Raw genomic sequence first — 24008 nt, 5'->3', positions numbered from 1 at the left:
TATTACGGAGACATGGCTAGAACAGGGACAGGATTGGCTGTTGCAGGTTCCAGGATTTAAATGTTTTAGTAGGGTCAGAGGTGGGGGTAAAAGAGAAGGAGGTGTGGCATTGCTTGTCAAAGATAGTATTACAGTGGTGGAAAGGACGATGGATGAGGACTTGCCATCTGAGGTAGTTTGGGCTGAGGTTAGGAATAGGAAAGGTGAGGTCACCCTGTTAGGAGTCTTTTACAGGCCTCCCAATAGTCCTAGAATCATTGAAGAAAGGATAGGGAAGGTGATTCAGGAAATGAGTGACAGTAATAGGGTGGTTGTTATGGGGGACTTTAACTTTCCTGATATTGATTGGGAAAGCTATAGCTCAAGTTCGTTAGATGGGTCAGTGTTTGTTCAATGTGTGCAGGAGAGTTTCCTGACACAATATGTAGACAGGCCAACAAGAGGTGAGGCCATACTGGATTTGGTTCTGGGTAACGAACCAGGCCAGGTGTTAGAATTAGAGGTAGGTGAGCACTTTGGGGATAGTGACCATAATTCGGTGATTTTTACTCTCGTGATGGAGAAGGATAAGTGTGTACTACAGGGCAAGAGTTATAGCTGGGGTCAGGGAAATTATGATGCGGTGAGGCATGACTTAGGATGTGTGGCTTGGAAAAGTAGACTCCAAGGCAAGAGTGTAAATGATATGTGGAGCTTGTTCAAGGAGCAACTATTGAGTGTCCTTGATAATTATGTACCTGTCAGGCAGGGTCGTGCGAGGGAGCCGTGGTTTAATAAGGAATTGGAATCCCTTGTTAAATGGAAGAGGGCGGCCTATCTCAAGATGAGACGTGAAGGTTCAATTGGGGCGATTGAGAGTTATAGGGTAGCCAGGAAGGACCTGAAGAGAGAGCTAAGAGCAGCAAGGAGGGGACATGAAAGGTCCTTAGTCGGTAGGATTAGGGAAAACCCTAAGGCTTTCTATAGGTATGTTAGGAATAAAAGAATGACTAGGGTAGGAATAGGTCCAGTCAAGGATAGTAGTGGGAAGTTGCATGTGGAGGCGGAAGAGATTGGGGAGACACTGAATGAATACTTTTCTTCAGTATTTACTCAGGAAAAGGGCATTGTCGTCGATGTGAATACTGAGTCACAAATAAGTAGAATGGATGGCTTTGAGGTATGTAGAGAAGAGGTGTTGGAAATCCTGGAAAAGGTGAAAATAGATAAGTCCCCTGGGCCTGATGGCATTTATCCTAGGATTCTCTGGGAAGCAAGGGAGGAGATTGCAGAGCCATTGGCCTTGATTTTTATGTCCTCTTTGTCTACAGGAGTAGTGCCAGAAGACTGGAGGATAGCAAATGTGGTTCCCTTGTTCAAAAAGGGGAGTAGGGATAACCCTAGTAACTATAGGCCGGTGAGTCTCACTTCTGTTGTGGGCAAAGTCTTAGAGAGAATTGTAAGGGATAGGATTTATGCACATCTGGATAGGAATAATGTGATCAAGGATAGTCAGCATGGTTTTGTGAAGGGCAGGTCGTGCCTCACAAACCTTATTGAATTCTTTGAAAAGGTGACGAAGGAGGTTGATGAGGGGAAAGCGGTAGATGTGGTATATATGGATTTTAGTAAGGCGTTTGATAAGGTTCCCCATGGTAGGCTACTGCAGAAAATACGGAGATATGGCATTGAGGGTGAGTTGGAGGTTTGGATTAGGAATTGGCTGGATGGAAGACGACAGAGGATAGTAGTTGATGGCAAAGTTTCTTCATGGAGTGCCGTCACTAGCGGTGTTCCGCAAGGATCTGTTTTGGGACCATTGCTGTTTGTCATTTTTATAAATGACCTGGAAGAGGGGTTAGAAGGTTAGGTGAGCAAGTTTGCGGATGATACGAAAGTCGGAGGAGTTGTTGACAGTGAGGAAGGATGTGGCAGGTTACAGCAGGATATAGAGAAGCTGCAGAGCTGGGCAGAAAGGTGGCAAATGGAATTCAATGTAGCTAAGTGTGAGGTGATTCACTTTGGGAAGAATAACAAAAAGATGGGGTACTGGGCTAATGGTCGGATACTTGGTAGTGTGGATGAGCAGAGGGATCTTGGTGTCCATGTACACAGATCTCTGAAAGTTGCCACCCAGGTAAATAGTGCGGTGAGGAAGGCATATGGCGTACTGGCTTTTATTGGTAGAGGAATTGAGTTCCGGAGTCCTGAGGTCATGATGCAGTTGTATAAGACTCTGGTGCGGCCGCATCTGGAATATTGTGTGCAGTTTTGGTCGCCATACTATAGGAAGGATGTGGAGGCACTGGAACGGGTGCAGAGGAGGTTTACCAGGATGTTGCCTGGTATGGAAGGAAGATCGTATGAGGAAAGACTGAGACACTTGGGGCTGTTTTCATTAGAGAAAAGAAGGTTTAGGGGTGACTTGATTGAGGTGTACAAGATGATTAGGGGGTTAGATAGGGTTGACAGTGTGAACCTTTTCCCGCGTATGGAGTCGGGTATTACAAGGGGGCATAGCTTTAAATTAAGGGGGGGTAGATATAGGACTGAAGTTAGGGGTAGGTTCTTCACTCAGCGAGTCGTAAGTTCATGGAATGCCCTGCCAGTAGCAGTGGTGGACTCTCTCTCTGTGGGCATTTAAGCGGGCATTGGATAGGTATATGGAGGATAGTGGGTTAGTATAGGTTAGGTGGGCTTGGATCGGCGCAACATCGAGGGCCAAAGGGCCTGTACTGCGCTGTATTCTTCTATGTTCTATGTTCTATAATGTGAAAGGAGAAAGATTTAAAAAGGACATGAAGGGCAATTTTTTTAAAAATCACAGTGTGTGGAATGAACTGCCAGACAAAGTGGTGGATGCAGGTATAACTTTTAACAGACTTTTGGATTAGTACATGAGTAGGAAATATTTAGAGGGATATGAGCTAAATGCAGGCAGATGGGACTAGTTTAGTTTGGGAACAAGGTTAGGGTAGACTAGTTAGATCGAAGAGTTTGTTTCTCAACTGTATGACTATGACTACCATTTGGTTAAAGAAATACAATAGTGAGGAACCTCAATTATCTGGCATTTGAGTATCCGAATTTTGGATTATCCGGCAAGATCACGAGGTCCCAATGCTTGGCTAAAATGCATTATCCGGCATTTGATTATCCAATAAAACACTTCCCACATGTCATTTGGATAATCGAGGTTCTTCTGTATTTCTCCAGCATAAAACAGGTTTACATCACAATACAATGGTCCTGTTTGTCTGAACTAAGTGGTTTCAGCACGGATGAGTTGGACCGAAGAGTCTGTTTCCATGATGACATCTCTATAATCTCAATTGCCATGGGGTAAAAACAAACTTTAATTTGTTTGTTGACGGAATGACAAAACAAAAATACACTTTGATTTCTAATTGGTTCTTACAAAAAAAACTGTCACACAGATCTCCTAAAATCGAGTCAAGAACAGAACTAACAAAGATCTGGACGCATCCCACCTATGACGTATGGTTTCAGACATTCAAGTGGAGGATCCGAAAATAAAAACATGATAAATATAGGCCAACTGAATACACAGTAATTACACTGCTTTGTTACAATGGTTTTAGCGCAAGCTACTCCACAGAATATTAACAACACATTTATAATACAAAGTGGGTAAGATTCATTTCAGGCCTACATTTTCTCTCAACAGCAGGAATGGTGCACTTCCTAATATTCTATGTAATGCTATTTAAGTTTATTTAAAAATCTAAAAACTTTTAAACTACATTAAAACTCAAACTTCTACAAAGGAATGGAGTAAAACTAGGTACAATTCAACTTCATACTTCATGAGAAATCTACAGTAAAGATTTTATCACTTTTGTTTTCTTCCTCACCACTCCAACCAGAAAAATCAATTTCAGTACTGTTACCTGACCAGTTATCCTGTTAAGACCCTTCATTGTTTCAATCTTGAACTCTGCAGACTTTTACTGCATTTTGCATTTCCAGATATTAATAGAAAATCACAAACATTACAAATATATTTCACACCAATATTAAACTTGAAAATTGCAATAAAACTTCAAAAGAACACTATTTCATAAAATATAAAATATGCAGTTACTTCTTCGACTATTCCACCAACTAAAGTTCTGTAAACATAACCTGGACATGGATAATTAAACCTTAAACATGTTAAGCAACAGATTACAAAAGTTCAAAGGAAACACAGGAACATCAAGGAGGGATAAACACTGAAAACTTGCATGAATGAGAAGTTCAGCAAGAGATGGGCAACAGTAAGAATTAGAAAAAGGCAGTCTTTGCCAAGGAAAGGATGGGTTCAGACATGCAATTTAAAAATAATACCAAGGGATCAATGACACTGGGATGCTTGGAGGCTTCCAGTTCACAATAAGCTACTTGGAGTGTGCCTGGGGGCAAAAGGACCTTATATCACCCTTTAGCCAACCTTCAACTCTATGCCTTCTAGAATCTGTACTGTTTTCAATGAAATCTTGAACCACAGGGCATTCTTTCCAGAATAAATCAACACCATTGTTATGTACTGAGCAGCTAACAAATATATTTTAATTTAAAATAAAGCAGAAATCTCAAAAGTTAGTGCCTTTTTACATCATTAACTGATACACACGAGAATAAATTGAACATATTACTAAATTATGAAATAAAGTTGGTCAATTCAGAGAACAATTCGGCTCCTCCTTACCAAAAGAAATTTCAACTTACAGGCTTCTAACATTAGAATCAAACTACTGTTTACTATTGCAAAGGTTTCAATGCAAGTTAGGGTAGTATTAACTTCACTGAGGGAATTTCTTTTAAAAATTATTCTATGGAAGTTACTGCTGTCATTAGTAATTAAATGGTTAGCTTTATAAACTGAAATATGTTTTTCTGAAAAATTGACTTAATTTTCTATAAGAAAGGGAGTTATTCCAGCATATAATGTTACAGAAGTTTGGACACAATCACAGCTCTAAATTACTAACTCATAGGCATCAAATTCCAAGTGTTGCTTATTTGCCAAAACACTAAATTACATAATTTTAAATAGACTTACAAACATCAACATACTAAACAAAAAGTAAAATAAAAATACATTTCTATTTCACAAGGATAGTTACCAGGATTTAAGTCAGAACATATGGCTCATGAAACCATGTGTAACTGACTGTTTGCCTGATATAAATTAAAGCAAACTGGCAAGTCAAAAAGATAATCGTTAAAGTCAATTGCATATGTTATCCTTACCTCTGCATCTATAATTGCATTCAATTTTTGACTGCCAGAACAGTTTGGATTTTTGAAAGATGCCTCTGTGGTGATTTATTTTGTAAGAGGTGCCTGGCACATATGGAAGCATGCAAGGTATACAGAGGACTGCGCACATGACACATTTATGTTAGTAGAAAACAACAACCAAAGATCAGAAGGACCCAGCAACAAAGTTCCCTGGTTGGGGAGATTATGTTGAGGGGTTGCATAGGATAGGATGCATGAAAGGAATAGTGTGTGGTGAAGAAATGCCATGTGGCAGAAGATAACAGGAGCAATATTCAAAAGCTTTTCTTGGCATTAAAAATAAATACCAGAGAGTTTGAGTGAAAATGTTTGAGAAAAATCTGTCAGGTGAATTAAAAGAAAGCATCAGCACTTATTCTATGGATGACGACGGCGGTCTAGCCCTTCTTGGGTTTCTACACAGTCTCATTTTACTATGCATGCCACTACACAAACTTAAAACTCAAGGAAACAGCAGTTCTCATGCTGTTTGAAACCTGTCCTAAACAAGATTGGTAGTTCAGAAGATATTTTCTTCTATTGCAGATGCTGAAATCATAACAGGCTGCTTTCAAGAAATTAGAATGTTTATTCCTCAAGTATAGGGTCCAACAGATACAAGTCTGACCTTACAACTCAGAAGCAAACAATTCCCAGTTAGATTTTTATCTGACTATAAGTAATAAGGCCAAAATCTTAAAATTTACATTAATATTAGGTCTGACATGGGTACCTTAAATGTAGCTTTTTCCCCCACCAAGTGAAGTTTTGACTGAACATTTGTGAAGAACTAGAAATCCAATATTTGAAGGAATACTACTACAAAAAAACTAAATTGTTCATAAATATTTTGCAGGTCCTATTAATTTTTAATTCTCTGAGCCAGGAGGCCTAGATTCAAGACCCAACCGTTCCAAAGGTTGACTAGAAAATAAATAGATATTTCGCCTTAGCAAACAAAATAATTGTAAGAGAATTGAGCTTCTCCTGATGCAACTAAGTGATCTTCTGAAGCTGCAATTACCAAGTAACATTTTCATGCTGTCAGCAGGTCCAAATTGTTCAGATTTCACCCTATTCGGAGAGGCTGAAAAGAGGATGGGTGAAGAGGGCTGCCTGTCAGTATTGCAGTGTGGAAGGTTTTGTGGCGAGAATTGCAGGGGAATTAAGGTTGTAGGAGGAGAGGAGGGAAAGAGTGAGGTGGCAACAAGGCATGTGAGGAAGTGGTATGGCTGCATGAAGTGGGTGGCGGGGGAGTTGGCTGGGGAATGGAGAGGTCGGCAATAGAAGGGCAAAGAGGGGTGGGTGCATTGCAAGAAACAGAGGAGCAGGAATAGGCCATTCAATCCCTCAAATCCATTCTGTCATCCTAAATCATGGCCAAGCATCTACCTCAGTGTCATATTCCCACACTCCCCCTTAATCTTGCAATGTAAATAGAAATTGATAGATTTCTACACACAGTTAAACTAACTGAATGGCTAAATTTCTGAGCTTCCACAGGCCTCAACAGAATTCCAAAAGATTCACCACCCTCAAAGTGAAGAGGTTCCTCTTCAATCTGGTCTTAAGTGGCTTGCCTTTTATTCTGGCATAGTGTCCCATGGTTCCGAACCCCACAGCAATGGGAAACATTCTTTCAACATCTATTCTGTCTATCACTAAGAATTTTCTAAGTTTGTGAGATCATCTCCCAATCTTCTAAACCCGAGAATATAGACACTTCATTCTTTCTTTTTAGGACCCTCCTATCCCAGGAACCAGTCTGGTGAACTGCTATTGTATCCCCTCTCTGGTAAATAGATCTTTCCTCACCAAAAGCACTCAGATCATCACATACTAAGATGAAGGACAGGAACAATTTCTGGCTGTAAGAGCTGCTCCTTTTTTTGAGGTATTTTAAGTGTTGGAGGTGATTTCCTCGAATTCCAGGAGCAGCAATTACTGTTTTATATGCTGTTGCATTTTTTTTTCAAAGTTCCAAAACAAAGTCAAAACAACAGCAGACAAAGGAAGCACGTGGTGAGGACAGTGCAGGGGGAGAGGGGAGGGGGGGGGGGGTTGGGGGGAGGGAACCTGCACAGTTACCACCTTTGCTGTTTGAATTCATGTATCGCTGGACATTGGAGTGCATCTGGGAAAATTAACAAACAGTGAAATTCACAACTAATCTTGGAGGAAGTGTTGGGCGAAATTCACAGCACAGAATCAGATAAGTTAATTGTTGTTTTAAGTTTGTCCAAGAGAAAGGCTGCAGTAGTGGGTACAGTGGATTCTTTCTTCATTATATGTTTTTGGAGATAAGTTTCTTGATTAAACTTAAAATATAAGCCATAGCTATTAATTTAACCTGGGGCAGTGTTTGTAAAGGAATAAGAACTGTGTTATTTTCTGGGTCTGTAGATTGCGAAGGAGCAAAAAATGGCCTTTGCAGTGATATGTACTTGTTGTCAGATGTGGGAGTTTAAATAGAGTTTAAGGGTTACTGCGGATTATATCTGCCATAAATGCTGTTGGATGCGAATCTTATCAGATTGAGTGGATCGGTTGGAGAGACAGATAGAAGCGATGAGGAATTTGCAACAGCAACAGTATGTGGTGGATGGCAGTTATAGAAAGAGGGGGGGGGGGGGGGGGAGTCTCAGATACAGTCACATAGATGGGTTAACTCCAGGAAGGGTAAGAGAGGTAGGCAGCTAGAGCAGGAGTCTTTTGTGGATATACCCATTTCAAACAGGTATGCTGTTTTGGAAAAAGTAAGGGGTGATGGATTCTCAGGGGAACGTAGCACAAACAGCCAAGTTTCTGGTATTGAGACTGGCTCTAATACAACAAGGGGTACGTCAGCTTCCAAGAGATCAATTGTGTTAGGGGATTCTGTAGTCCGAGGTACAGACAGACGTTTCTGTGGCCAGCAGAGAAAAAGCAGAATGGTGTGTTGTTTCCCTGGTGCCAGGATCAAGGATGTCTCAGAGATGGTGCAGAATGTTCTCCCAGGGGAGAGGGGCCAGCAGGACGTCATCGTCCACATTGGAACCGAAGATATTGGAAGGGAAAAGGTCGACTCTAAAGGGAGATTACAGAGAGTTAGGTAGAAATTTAAAAAGGAGGTCCTCAAAGTAGTAATATCTGGATTACTCCCAGTGCTACGAGCTAGTGAGGGCAGGTATAGGAGGAGAGAGCAGATGAATGCATGGCTCAACAGCTGGTGTATGAGAGAAGGATTCACATTTTTGGATCATTGGAGTCTCTTTTGGGGTAGAAGTGACCTGTACAAGGAGGACGGATTGCACCTAAATTGGAAGGGGTCTAATATACTGGCAGGGAAATTTGCTAGAACTGCTTGGGAGGATTTAAACTAGTAAGGTGGGGGGGGTGGGACCCAGGGAGATAGTGAGGAAAGAGATCAATCTGAGACGGGTACAACTGAGAACAGAAGGGAGTCAAACAGTCAGGGCTTGCAGGGACAAGGTAGGACTAATAAATTAAACTGCATTTATTTCAATGCAAGGGGCCTAACAGGGAAGGCAGATGAACTCAGGGCATGGTTAGGAACATGGGACTGGGATATCATAGCAATTACGGACACATGGCTCAGGGATGGGCAGGACTAGCAGCCGAATATTGCAGGATACAAATGCAACAGGAAGGATAGAAAGGGAGGCAAAAGAGGAGGGGGAGTTGCATTTTTGATAAGCGATAGCATGACAGCTGTGCTGAGGGAGGATATTCCCGGAAATACATCCAGGGAAGCTATTTGGGTGGAACTGAGAAATAAGAAAGGGATGATTAACTTATTGGGATTGTATTATAGACCCCCTCCCAATAGTCAGAGGGAAATTGAGAAACAAACTTATAAGGAGCTATCTGTAAGAATAATAGGGTAGTTATGGTAGGGGATTTTAACTTTCCAAACATCGATTGGGACTGCCATAGTGTTAAAGGTTTAGATGGAGAGGAATTTCTTAAGTGTGTACAAGACAATTTTCTGATTCAGTATGTGAATGCACCTATTACAGAAGGTGCAAAACTTGACCTACTCTTGGGAAATAAGGCAGGGCAGGTGACTGAGGTGTCAGTGGGGGGGGGCACTTCGGGGCCAGCGACCACAATTTTATTAGATTTAAAATAGTGATGGAAAAGGATAGACCAGATTTAAAAGTTGAAGTTCTAAACTGGAGAAAGGCCAATTTTGACGGTATTAGGCAAGAACTTTCAAAAGCTGATTGGAGGCAAATGTTCGCAGGTAAAAGGACAGCCGGAAAATGGGAAGCCTTCAGAAATGAGATAACAAGAATCCAGAGAAAGTATATTCCTGTCAGGGTGAAAGGGAAGGCTGGTAGGTATAGGGAATGCTGGATGACTAAAGAAATGAAGGGTTTGGTTAAGAAAAAGAAGGAAGCATATGTCAGGTACAGACAGGATAAATTGAGTGAATCCTTAGAAGAGTATAAAGGAAGTAGGAGTATACTTAAGAGGGAAATTAGGAGGGCAAAACGGGGACATGAGATAGCTTTGGCAAATAGAATTAAGGAGAATCCAAAGGGTTTTTACAAATATATTCAAGGACAAAAGGGTAACTAGGGAGAGAATAGGGCCCTCAAAGATCAGCAAGGCGGCCTTTGTGTGGAGCCACAGAAAATGGGGGAGATACTAAATGAATATTTTGCATCAGTATTTACGGTGGAAAAGGATATGGAAGATATAGACTGTAGGGAAATAGATGGTGACATCTTGCAAAATGTCCAGATTACAGAGGACGAAGTGCTGGATGTCTTGAAATGGTTAAAGGTGGATAAATCCCCAGGACCTGATCAGGTGTACCCGAGAAATCTGTGGGAAGCTAGAGAAGTGATTGCTGGGCCTCTTGCTGAGATATTTGTATCATCGATAGTCACAGGTGAGGTGCCGGAAGACTGGAGGTTGGCAAATGTGGTGTCACTGTTAAAGAAGGGCAGTAAAGACATGCCAGGGAACTATAGACCGGTGAGCCTGACCTCGGTGGTGAGCAAGTTGTTGGAGGGAATCCTGAGGTACAGGATGTACATGTATTTAGAAAGGCAAGGACTGATTTGGGATAGTCAACATGGCTTTGTGCGTGGGAAATCATGTCTCACAAACTTGATTGAGTTTTTTGAAGAAGTAACAAAGAAGATTGATGAGGGCAGAGCAGTAGATGTGATCTATATGGACTTCAGTAAGGCGTTCAACAAGGTTACCCATGGGAGACTGATTAGCAAGGTTAGATCTCATGGAATACAGGGAGAACTAGCCATTTGGATACAGAACTGGCTCAAAGGTAGAAGACAGAGGGTGGTAGTGGAGGGTTGTTTTTCAGACTGGAGACCTGTGTCCAGTGGCGTGCCACAAGGATCGGTGCTGGGCCCTCCACTTTTTGTCATTTACATAAATGATTTGGACGGGAGCATAAGAGGTACAGTTAGTAAGTTTGCAGATGACACCAAAATTGGAGGTGTAGTGGACAGCGAAGAGGGTTACCTCAGATTACAACAGGATCTGGACCAGATGGGCCAATGGGCGGAGAAGTGACAGATGGTGTTTAATTCAGATAAATGTGAGGTGCTGCATTTTGGGAAAGCAAATCTTAGCAGAATTTATACACCTTTAATGGTAAGGTCCTGGAGAGTGTTGCTGAACAAAGAGACCTTGGAGTGCAGGTTCATAGCTCCTTGAAAGTAGAGTCGCGGGTAGATAGGATAGTGAAGGCAGCGTTTGGTATGCTTTCCTTTATTGGTCAGAGTATTGAGTACAGGAGTTGGGAGGTCATGTTGCGGCTGTACAGGATATTGGTTAGGCCACGGTTGGAATATTGCGTGCAATTCTGGTCTCCTTCCTATCGGAAAGATGTTGTGAAACTTGAAAGGGTTTACAAGGATGTTGCCAGGGATGGAGGATTTGAGCTACAGGGAGAGGCTGAACAGTCTGGGGCTGTTTTCCCTGGAGCGTCGGAGGCGGAGGGGTGACCTTATAGAGGTTTACAAAATAATGAGGGGCATGGATAGAATAAATAGACAAAGTGTTTTCCCTGGAGTCGGGGAGTCCAGAACTAGAGAGCATAGTTTTAGGGCGAGAGGGGAAAGATATAAAAGAGACCAAAGGGGCAACATTTTCACGCAGAGGGTGGTACGTGTATGGAATGAGCTGCCAGAGGATGTGGTGGAGGCTAGTACAATTGCAACATTTAAGAGGCATCCAGATGGGTATATGAATAGGAAGGGTTTGGAGGGATATGGGCCGGGTGCTGGCAGGTGGGACTAGATTGGGTTGGGATATATGGGCGGCATGGAGGGGTTGGACCGAAGGGTCTGTTTCCATGCTGCACATCTCTATGACTGGTTGAACCAGTGTTCCATACAATTGAAACAAAAAAGGTTTTGCTCCTATACTCAAATCTCCTTGCAATAAAGGCTTTTGCTTATAATTGCATGTGTGTACACCTGCACATTCATTGCAAAGAGAGACCATTTTTCACCTGAAAACAAAAAGAATACTCAGCTAACGGGAAGCCAGGAAAACTTGCAATCAGACAGAAGACATCAATGATAATTATCAATGATAATTAATTGAGGATCAAGCATTGATCCCTATAGCACTCCATTATTTACAGTTGATGACCTGAAATTAGTTAATTCTCTAACCATGCTAATATTGGGACTCTCATAGCAGAGTGGTAGTTTTCTCCAGGCTACAAGAAGATCAGGACATTTATAATTCCTCTGAACAGGATGGTTAGAAAATGTCTCCATGCTAACACAATGGTCTTGTGGACAAGGTGAGAAGTCACATGACACCAGTTTATAGTCCAATAGACTTATCTGAATTCACATGCTTTCAGAGTGATGTTCCTTCATCAGGTGAACTATCAACTCACTTCACCTGACAAAGGAGCAGGACTCTGAAAGCTTGCGATTTCAAATAAACCTGTCAGACTATGACCTGGTGCTGTTTGACATCTGACCTTATCTCCCAGTCCAACAGTGGCAGCTCCTCCACATCAATGCTCTTGTGGCACAATGTCCCTATCAGCTAGGAAGCCCAGGTTCAAGTCCCACCTGCTTCACAGGTGTGGAACAACATTTTGGAACAGATTGTTTGGAAAATATCCATGCTAATATTATCCACAGCATCAGCTTTTATGTAGAATTATAACTTTTTACGTAAACCCTTATTGAATTTTTTTTGAACGTACAAATACATTACGATAAATATGAATTGCCTTCATTCACCTGCTATTACAGCCTCAAAAAGGTTGTCAAACATAATTTCCCTTTCATAAATCCATGTTGACTTGGCTTGATTCTATTATGATGTTTTAAATGTCCTGCTACAAATTCCTTAATAATGGATACCAATATTTTCCCAATTATACACGTTATGCTAACTGACCTACTTTTTCTGCTTCCCTTCATTGGTAGATGTGTTATATATGTGGTATTCCAATCTGCTAGGATCTTTTCTGAATCTGGAAATGGTAGATTACAAACAGAGCATTCATTCTCCTGCTTTTAAGGTCCTCTGATGAAAGCAATGCAGTCAAGTAGACATGCAGCCTATTGTGCCATTAGTTTGCTTGAAACTATTTTCTCTGATAATAGTTGAGTATCAAGCACTGATCTCTGATTATTAAGTTATACCCCTCCTTTGATTTTCTGGTAACCTTCAGATTTTTTTGTCTTTTACTACAAGGACAGACAAAATACTTGTCATTCAATTTCCTTGTTTCCCATTCCTGACTTCAGTATCTTCTTCTCAGGGGTTGATGCTTAGTTCTTACACTCTAATTATACTTCTTGCTAATTTACTTTCATCTTCTAATTTTTCCTTTTTAAGTCAAGTTTGACTGCATTCTAAAATTTTCCCTAATTCCTCAATTATTGCAGTTTCATTTTTTCAAGCTTTTTTTTAAAATTAGTACTATCCTATAACATAGCTGTTACTGGAACTATGAACATCAGTAACTTGCTTTTCTTACTTTTTCTTAACTCAACCTAAACTAATTTAACATTTTAATCTTCTAAACCAAGACTATTGTTCACAATATACCAATCTCATCTTTTATTAGCACAACTACCAAACATTTTCTTTTCTCCCTAACCTTCCAAAATGTCAAATATCTTGGATTATTCAGTCCACAGCCTTACTTATTTTGCAGTCACGTCTCTGCAAAGCCCATCATACCCATTTATTTCCATTTGTGCTATCAATCCATCAATGTGGTTAGAAATGCAGCAAACATTCAGATAAAGAGCATTCAATTCTTTTTCCCCATTTTCCCTTATTTTAGCCTATTTGCTGGCATACTGCTACAGCTCTCTCCTCCTGTCTTGTTCAACATTTTTTTCTTTTTGCTTTTTATTTTGCACTATCAGTGCTACCACCAACAATTATATTTTTCTCTTTCAGCCAGCAGCCAACACCCAAGTCTATTTGCCCCAACATAACGAAAATGAAACCAAACTGAACACATCATTTTCAATGCAACAAGGATGAAATGAAATTACAATCATTAACTTTTTTTGGATAAAAGAGAAAGGTGGCAACATCACTATTTGTCCATCCTCAAGCTTTTGTCACTATTTTTGAACTACAGAGTCAAAAAACAAAGGAATTAAAAGATATCATTTACTTTAAAAGTGAATTAATAAATCAACGCTCAGAAAATGATGTGCAATTCTGTGATTCTCCCTCTTTCTTGCCCCACTTCATAGACTAAGTATAATATTATTTTGCATATCAGACAAGAATTAGACAAATTCACCTACAAAACGCATCTGTCTGTGTGGGGTTTGCACATTCTCCCCATGTCTGTGTGGGTTTCCTCTGAGTGCAGCAATTTTCTCCCACAGTCCAAAGGTGTGCAGGTTATTTGGATAGGCCATACTGTATTACCCAGTGTCCAAGGATGTGTAGGGTGGATGGATTAGCCGTGGGAAATACGATGTTACAGGAAAAGGATAGTGGGTGGGTCTGGGTGGGATGCTCAGCAGAGGGTGAGTGTAGACTCAACTGGTTGAAAGGCCTTCTCCCATACTGTAGGGATTCTATGATTCTAAAAATGTGGTCACAAGATTTTTAAGAGTAAAATGAAAAAATGTTGGTGATCAAATTAAAATGTTAAATTAACAACATGCACTATAATTTGATCAATAGAAAGAAAGAATGCAAAATCTTTCATGCTCTTATGACATTGCTGAGTGTTTTGCAGCAAATTAAGTCCTGTTGTACTATTGGAAATGATCAGAAACTGTTCAGGACAGGCCAACATTCCTGATATTCAGAAGCAAAAAAAAAATCACAGCCAAAATGTTATGATAACTCTGTCTCAGATGATGGAGCTATGCATTTGTGGCTTTATCTTATGACAAGCTCTACCTTTGAGAGAGGTAGACAGGTAGACAGATAGACAGAATAAACAAATTCTAGATATTACTGGTGTATTATGGTAATTTCTCATAATATTGGCCCAGGATTTGCAATAGAAATAACTTCGGTTGTTACCATTCACCATTATTAAGAGTCAATCAGTAAGCAACTTTAAGCATTCATATGCAGTTAAATGCAAAATCAAGTTGCAGTTTGCAATGCCGAAGCCCTCATGTTTTGCCATACCGATAGCTCAGATTCAAGCACATTAAGAGCATGGTGTTTCAGCAGTTACTTACCTTTTAAATGGTGCCAAAAAGGTAAAGTTTACCCATTCAACAGCAAGTGAATTTTTAATGACATAACTTTAGTTACTACCAACTTCCCTCATACAGGAAATTCGCTTTAATAAATTCTGAAAATGCACAAAAGTTAACTATCATTCTTTCACTATTTCATTCTTCTTGGATATTTCAAAAAAGTGTCTTGTTTAAACTGTTTTTCTCCAATATCCTGTTTCTTTCCCTCTATTTTCCTTCTGTACAGTAGTTTACGTTGGCTGAAATATTCTAATTTGTACTTCCTGGTTCATATACTGCAAACTTCAGAACAGCTTTTTCAACTCATTGGATGAAAAGGCAAGCTGTACCTACCCAGATTTCATTAAAGGTTTCCACTTACTCAACTCAATTACTAAGTTGCTGCTCAAAATGTCTGATGTAAGGATAACAAACAGCAGGCACTGTTTATTTACCAATAACCACAAAATCCAACTTACAGCCCCATATTTAATAAAGTCATAAAGACAAGGTCACAAACTAATACGATGCAGAGTTTTTGAATTTGCATGGAAATCTACCAATACATACCATAACTGCAAGACTATTGTAACTGTTCACCCAACACAATGGAAATGTTTCACCAAAGGGAACACCATTTGCCCAACTCCATTGTGTACAGTCACAAGTTGACAAAGTCTAACCCCAGTCACTTTCAAGTGAGTAGGACCAAAACTATGTAGTTCGAGTTAAACCAACCAATCACATGCGACTCAATAATGCTGATAAGCTTCCCACAAGCCCACACAGCACTGTCCTTTGATGTGAAGGGCAGTGTTTGTCACTGGCCACCCGGGTGTTTTCCTATCTTCCTGGTGGTGGAAATTGAATAAAGATTCGTGCACTTTGTGTCTTTCACTGTGTCTCACACCTGCACACACACACCATGGGTGCTGGGGGGAAAAAAAAAGCTTCCCACAGAGAGGACCACCTATCGATGAACACACCATTACAAACAGCCATTACATACTGCTCATTAGTGAAACAACCTGATTAGATAAAACGCAATCTGGTTGGTTAGTCAATGCTTCTGCAGGTCTGCTCTGTGTAAATTTGTTTGCTACAGGTATCCAGTCAGCAACTGAGCACTGGCCAAGTGTTGAACTTCCATCATTTTAAAGGAGATTGCAAGGTTTGTAGCTCAGGTTGAGGTTTAGGGTGTAGGTTTGCTCGCTGAGCTGTAGGTTTGATATCCAGACGTTTCATTACCTGGCTAGGTAACATCATCAGTGGCGACCTCCAAGTGAAGCGAAGCTGTTATCTCCTGCTTTCTATTTATATCTTTCTCCTGGATGGGGTTCCTGGGGTTTGTGGTGATGTCATTTCCTGTTCTTTTTCTGAGGGGTTGATAGATGGCATCTAGATCTATGCATTTGTTTATGGCATTGTGGTTGGAGTGCCAGGCCTCTAGGAATTCTCTAGCATGTCTTTGCTTAGCCTGTCCCAGGATAGATGTGTTGTCCCAGTCGAAATAGTGTTTTTTTTTCATCCATGTGTAGAACTACGAGGGAGAGAGGGCCGTGTCTTTTTGTGGCTACCTGGTGTTCGTGTATCCTGGTGGCTAACTTGCTTCCTGTTTGTCCTACGTAGTGTTTGTGGCAGTCCTTGCATGGAATTTTGTAATTGACGTTGGTTTTGTCCATGGGTTGGACTGGGTCTGAAGTTTGTTAGTTTTTGTTTGAGAGTGTTGGTGGGTTTGTGTGCTACTAGGACTCCGACCCCTCGGAATCCTAGTAGCCACCAAAATACACGAACACCAGCTAGCTACAAAAAGACACGACCCTCTCTCCCTCATAGCCCTACACACGGATGAAAAAAAAAAACCACCATTTCGACTGGGACAACACATCTATCCTGGGACAGGCTAAACAAAGACATGCCAGAGAATTCCTCGAGGCCTGGCACTCCAACCACAACGCCATAAACAAACACATAGATCTAGATACCAACTATCAACCCCTCAGAAAACGAACAGGAAATGACATCACCACAAACCCCAGGAACCCCATCCAGGACAAACATAAATAGAAAGCGGGAGACAACAGCTTCACTTCACTTGAAGGTCACCACTGATGATGTTACCTAGCCAGGTAATGAAACGTCTGGATATCAAACCTACAGCTCAGCGAGCAAACCTACACCCTAAACTTTTCTCCCTTCCTATAACTACCATCCATCACATCCCTTTTATCTTGTAAATTCCTCACTGTCCCAACTGTCTCTACAACTGATCCAATCAATCTGATAGGATGGGCAACCAACAGCATTTATTGCAGATATAATCCTCGGTAACACCAAAACTCTCCCTAAACTCCCACATCCCACAAGAAGAACATACGACTCTCCTAAGGACCATTTCTGCTTCTTCCAATCTACAGACCAAGAAAATAGCTCCAAATTATTCCTTTACAACACTGCTCCAGGTTAAATTAATACTTATGGCTTATATTTTTAAGTTTAATCAAGAGACATATCTCAACACAACATATAAATCAAGAATGTACCCACTCTACTTACTACTGCAGACTTACTGCAAGGCCACACTTAAAATATTCACTTATCTCTTTCTGTGCTGCGACCTCTCCCAAACAGGTTCCCCCAAGATTAGTTGTGAATTTCATTGTCTGTTAATTTTCCCAGACGCACTCCGATGTCTAGCAATACATTCACACAGCAAAGGCAGTAACTGTGCAGCTTTACTGCTAAATAGAACATAGAACAATACAATGCAGAACAGGCCCTTTGGCCCTCGATGTTGCACCGACCTGTGAACTATTCTCAGCTCATACCCCTACACTATCCAGTCATCATCCATGTGCTTTTCCAAGGATTGTTTAAATCTCCCTATTGTGGTTGTGTTGACTACATTGGCAGGTAGGGCATTCCATGCCCTTACCACTCTCAAGTAAAGAACCTGCCTCTGACATGTGTCTTAAATCGATCACCCCTTAATTTGTAGTTCTGCCCCCTTGTACAAGCTGACATCATCATCCTAGGAAAAAGACTTTCACTGTCTACCCTGTCTAATCCTCTGATCATCTTGTCAATTAGCAGTTTGGGTTTCTTTCTTTCTCCCTCTCTCCCCCTCACTGACCTCACCATGTGATTCCTTTGTCTGTTCCTCTCCCTTTTAAAAAGGGTTGTTTTACCTTTTTTTTCCTCCAAAGTTCCAAAACAATGCAACAGGATGTAAAACAGTAATTGCTGCTCCTGGAATTCGAGGAAATCACCTCCAACACCTAAAATACCTCAATAAAAAAGGAACAGCCTGTTGGAATCAGAAATTTTTCCCGTTCTCCATCTTGCATTGCCCAGGATCCTTTTTCTTCAAAAAACTTAATCACATTAGGTCTTCCGGCACCTCACCTGTGGCTATCAGTGATGCAAATATCTCAGCAAGGAGCCCAACAACTAGCTTGCCACAAAATTCTAGGGTATACCTGATCAGGTCCTGGGGATTTATCCATCTTTATCTGTTTTAAGTCACAAATTCTATAACACTGAGGTTCACTTAAGACACTTAACTGAGACATTCCTATCATATTGCTATTTGCAGCAATCTGATACTATTTTATGCACTTCCTTTTTATTCATTTGTGGGATGTGGGCATCACTGGATGGGCCAGCATTTTATTGCCCGTCCCTAGTTGCCCTCGAGAACGTGGTGGTGAGCAGCAGTCCACATGCTGTGGGTTGACCCACAATGCCATTAGGAAGAGAATTCCAGGATTTGACGCAGTGACAATGAAGGAACTGCAATATATTTCCAAGTCAGGATGCTGAGTGGCTTGGAGGGGAACTTGAAGGTGGTGTATCCCCTTATATCTGCTGCCCTTGACTATCCAGATGGAAGTGATCATTGGTTTGGAAGGCGCTAGCTAAGGATTTTTGGTGAATTTCTGCAGTACATCTTATAGATAGTACACACTGCTGCTACTGAGCATCGGTGGAGGAGAGAGTAGATGCTTGTGGATGTTGTGCCAATCAAGCGGGCTGTTTTGTCCTTTTATGGTATCAAGCTTTAGTTTTGTTGGGGCTGCACTCAGCCAAGCAAGTGAGGAGCATTCAATTACATTCCTGACTTGTAGATGGTGGATAGGCTTTAAGAAGTCAGGATGTGAATTACTCGCCACAGTATTCCTCGCTTCTGACCTGCTCTTGTAGCCAGTGTTTATGTGGCGAGTTCAGTTATGTTTCTGGTGAATGATTAATGTAATTTTCTAAGGTGTCGTATATGTCACAAGCAACAGTTAATGCTATTGAATTATCCCTAATCATTTTTACATTTTGTTGCAAAATTTAAGACTGTGAACCGTTTAATAGTAAAATTAAACAAGAAAGTTAACATGCGATTAATTTCCCATTAAGGTTACATATACAGTACTTCAGTTTTGTAATTTTCCTAGAATTAGTCATCTAGTGAACAGCATAATGAAAACACTCCAGTTCTATTTTGCTCAATGAACATTCCTGAACAAAATAGAAACCTACGACCTTCTGCATTAGTGTACTCACTTTCTTTAAAAAGCGCAAGGAAGACCTTAACTAGAATTCTGTTTTCACGGCACCCAACTCTGAATTACTTGACCAAAAAATTAAATCTTACTTTGAGGGGCAGTCATGGTACAATGTTGATTTCACCAGTTTCCTCATCTCCTCTTCCCCCACCTTATCCTAGATCCAACTACTCTTGAACTGTCCTACTTGTCCACCTATTCTTCCTTCCCACCTATTCACTCTACCCTCCACTCCTACCTTTCACCATCATCCCCCACTTTCATCTACCAATCGTCTTCCTAGCTACCTTACCCCAGTCCCACCCCTCCCACTCCCATTTCTCCCAACTCCCCCTCCCACCCCTAAGAAGAGCTTACATTCGAAACGTCCACTCTCCTGCTGCGCCTTTCCAGCACCACACTTTTTGACTTTAAAAACTGACTCTTATCAACACAGGAAATCAAAATTAGCATTCGAGAAAATAACTCCTGATTGAAACACGCAACTATGTTGCACAACTTATTACGAAATTGCAATATTGTACAATGCCATGCATGTAAATTTAAGTACAATACTGAACATTAAATCGATACAAAAGGTAGCGCTGATGGGTCCAATTTGAATAGGAAACTCATCAGTGACAAGGCGTTTCCCCAGGGCCCTCCCAAATGTTACCTGATACCACACACTGTACTGAAGTCCAATACACCGTGGTCGAATTTGTAATTTCACTTCCGCGTCTGCGATTCTCACATCCAGCCATCAGGTGTTCATATCTTAGGCCGCAGGCAGAACCTTATGGAAGGTTCTTCACCACATGCAAAAATGCAACTCGTTGAAACGCAATCAAAACCAGAAATGCAGCAAGTTTCCTCGCACCAGTGCACCGTGCAACAAGCAGGCTGGGCTGTGTCAGCGTCAAAACTTACAACCTCGAATGATTTTAAAGTACTAGAAGGCGATTAAGCAAAAATCAAAACACTTTAGAAATTAAAGTTTGAAATTCGGGACCGAAAAAAAAAGAGGGAGAGTGTGAGAGAGCACTGTCCCTGCTTATCAGTAACTCAGGTGTGGTGGAGTGGGTGAGAATGAGGAATTGGCAGTTACCGGGGGGGGGGGACCGCTCTCTTACCAGGTTAAATATGGTCTCCACGATGTCGCGATTGGTCACTTCACCGGCTTGCGTGAGACTTGACAGCACGGCGAATTTCATTCGGATCCCACGAATAGGCACGGGCGGGTTGAGGCCCAGGGAGATAGCCGCATCGCCGTCCGGTGAGGTCCTGGTGCCGGACGGCTGAGAGACATGACCCTCGTCCGCCGCTTGCTCCCCTGGTGCCGTGGCAGTTTGGCCTCCCTCGGAGTCCGCGAGCTGCGGACGTTCACCCTCGCTCGACATAGCGATCCACCCCGGGGACCTGAAGAGGGGGAGGGGAAAGGATATGCAGAAGCAAAAACAACCCGCCGGCAGACAACTTCAGTTGGGATCCACGCACGGGCTCGGGCGGCTCGACACAGAACCTGCTCGAGCTGGTGTCAGACGCTGCCACTCGCCAGCCTCGAGCTGTCCCCCTCCTTCCTCACTCCACTCCACTCCACTCCACTCCACCTCTAGCAAATTCGCAGCTCGCGCCGTATCGAGTTCGGATTTTGGGCCCGGGGGGGTTTAAAAACGGCCAGAGGTCTCGCGCACTAACGGCTGGATCGTTTTCCTCGTTCCCCTCGCGCCGCCATGACAGCGTCAAGCGACGAGCTCGAGCTTCCGACAGCGCGCGCGCCGCGCGGCGAACGGGAGGGGCGCCCAGTGCGCATGTGCGCGCGGGCAGGTGTCGGCCCGCGCGCGGCCCAGGTGTGACAGCGCGGCGCAGGTAGAGGCGGAAGTGTGCGCTGGGGTTGTCTGGGGATGGGAGTATGCAAGAGCGCAGAAGGAACGTGAGAGGGGTGTTGGACGAGAGACAAACAAGAGGAGTGAGGATGCTCGGGGGATAGCAAGTGCCCTTCAGACTTTCTGCACGTCCAAGTCGGCGCCATCTGCTGCTTGGGTAGATTTACCCAAGTTGGATGCTTTCACGTCGCATGAACTTTAGGAGTTAATTTTTCCCCAGTTTGTAATTAGTAAGCGTGATCGTTTAACTGACTATTGCTGGTACTGTTGGAAATCTGAAAATAAAAAAAATGCAGTTTGCAAATGTAAATAGAAGGGGTAATATTTCAAATGTGGTCCGATCATCTGAGGCTGCAGAGGTATTTGTACACAAATTTGAGGCAGTTGATAGATATCAGCCCATGTGAGTCAGCAAGAACCGTGGCAGTCAGCAAACAGTACTAAGTGTGTAATGCATTAGAGGTGTCACCTTTAAACTGAAATGTCAAACACCTCCCCCCGCTCGCCAAGGTGGACGTAGGGGCATCATTTTGAAGAGGGACGTGGCAGTTTTCTCCAATGCTGTAACCATTACATACTTTCAAAAGTATCATTAGAATGAAGTGTTGAGTAACATGAACCACGGGAAAAAAAATTGGTAAATGTAATTAGCAAAAGATATAGAGATTGGGCACAATTTAAAATGAAACAGAAGAATGGGGATATTATGGAGGAGGAGAAAGCCAAAGCTGGGTAGCTTGAAACGGACGTAAGTTATTGGAAAGTTTAAAAGTCTGGCACAGAACAGAAAGATATGGAAAAAAAGACTATGACATGGACCTGCTATCAGAAGGAGTATGTATAATGATGATTAAATTTCTTCAGGCCATCCTAAGAACATGAAAGGCATCCTTTCTTTCATCTTTCTTAGTCAAAAAATTAATCAATCAGTGTTACTACCTCTTATCTGATTAAGAAGGATCATGCCCAATTTCAAAGTTTTGAGTATATAATCTCTTTAATAATTCAGTCCTGTTCTGAGGGAGGGGTGTAGTCTTTTAGATGTTATTTTTAAAAAGACCTCACTGCAAGACAAATTATAATAATGTATATTGTATTCCATGTAAAAAATACTGTCCCAACTTCTATCTATCAAACAAAACATTTATTGGGTTATTTATTTATTTACTGTTTTTGGAATATTCAGCACAATTTGTGCACAACTCATTACAATAATGACTATTCTCAGATAAGTCATTGCATTACAGCCTCACCTTTAATGTACTTACCAAAGCATTTCATAAGCAATGTTTTATTTCAATTTCACTAGATGATTTTACTGATCTTTCAAAAATATTTCATATGAGGAGAATGTCCCAGCCCATCCCTAGCAGTAAGATAGGTGTAGGTGTGGATATACCTAAACCATATTTTTTCAATTGCTGTCTTCCACCTCATGCAAGAGTTACGCAATGATTTTATTAAATAATGAAACATATGTGAGAGGTTGAATGGTCTATACCTGCTCCTGTTTATGTTCTTGTGTCTTCTTGTTTATGCTCATAGCCAGGAGACTTATGACTACTTACATTTGACAATACATTCATTCCACTCCAAGCAAGTCTCAAATACATCATGCAGTGTGTGCGTGATCTACCTATTTATACTTACACATATTACGACCTGTTCAGTTGTCCTATGTGTTCACTGAAGGATCATCCCTGTGGGATTAACACACCAGATCTGCACAATTTAATGAAAGTGACACTCATGCCTACTGCTCCCTTCCCCAAAAGGCAAAAATGTCTACCAATTTCCAAAACAGGATAGACAATTTGAGCATGATTCTGAATGATTCATTTACATTTGTCAATATGTATCTATTATCAACAAAACTAATTAAACATAAGAATGGATCTCAAGGGCTTTTGATTACAAGTCAAAATAAGTTTTGCAAACCTGGTGCTGCTATATATAGGATATTATGTTTCATTTGGATCTACCTACATTCATACATGTTTGAAAACTTTGGATAGGATGAAGAAGACAACGAATATTTTCTAGTACTTACAGTTTTAAATTGTAGAAAATTAGAGGTTTTATTGAAGAAAATATCCTTGACGGAAGGTCACTCTCCAACTTTAATGTGCTTAGAAGTACAAACAGTAAAAGTAAGTAAGCTTGGTTATGAGTGTGGAACCTCTTACAAAAAGAGTAAAGTTTAATAGATTCAGAGCTAATGCAGTTTATACTGTATGGGCTATTACTGAATTAAAAATTCTGAATAAGCTTTGACAGTGGCTCATGGGCAAAAGACTGTGCTGAATTTTCACCAAAGAGGTGGAAAACAGGATCTAGGTTTGTTTTCAAATTAAATATCCACCTGCAAACTTCAGCCATGGGTCGCCTTCTTCTGTCACCCATCACCTGTCAGGAAGAGGATATCTCTCCCCTGTCCTTCACAGCCTATAGATTTAAATCAAGATTGGCATTGATGAAATGAGGAGCAACATTAGCCTGTGTGTTGGCTTCCAGCTCCTCTGTAATATCTATCTCACTTTTCTCTGCTGCATAAGGCGGCTTTGACACAAACTACAGATCTCTCCCTCAGGATAAATAGCAGCCTCACCTGATAGGTGCCTTGGGAGTTAAAATCTTTC

At 41.4% G+C, this 24008-nt stretch overlaps 1 protein-coding gene across 1 annotated transcript in view; it reads right to left on the bottom strand.

Annotated features, from left to right (window-relative positions):
* The window catches only part of lrba (LPS-responsive vesicle trafficking, beach and anchor containing), an 897133-nt gene extending 875480 nt beyond the window's left edge, over positions 1-21653 (bottom strand). The window contains exon 1 of the mRNA XM_043699616.2: positions 20617-21653. Within this exon, the coding sequence (XP_043555551.2) occupies positions 20617-20883 (267 nt within the window). The 5' untranslated portion in view covers positions 20884-21653. The remainder of the gene's footprint in view (positions 1-20616) is intronic.
* Between the last annotated feature and the right edge of the window lie 2355 nt (positions 21654-24008).

Source organism: Chiloscyllium plagiosum, unplaced genomic scaffold (assembly GCF_037043375.1).
Source record: "Chiloscyllium plagiosum isolate Xiang-an unplaced genomic scaffold, Cpla_swu_hap1 HiC_scaffold_1, whole genome shotgun sequence".
NCBI lineage: Eukaryota > Metazoa > Chordata > Chondrichthyes > Orectolobiformes > Hemiscylliidae > Chiloscyllium > Chiloscyllium plagiosum.
This window is presented reverse-complemented; position numbering and strand designations above follow the sequence as displayed.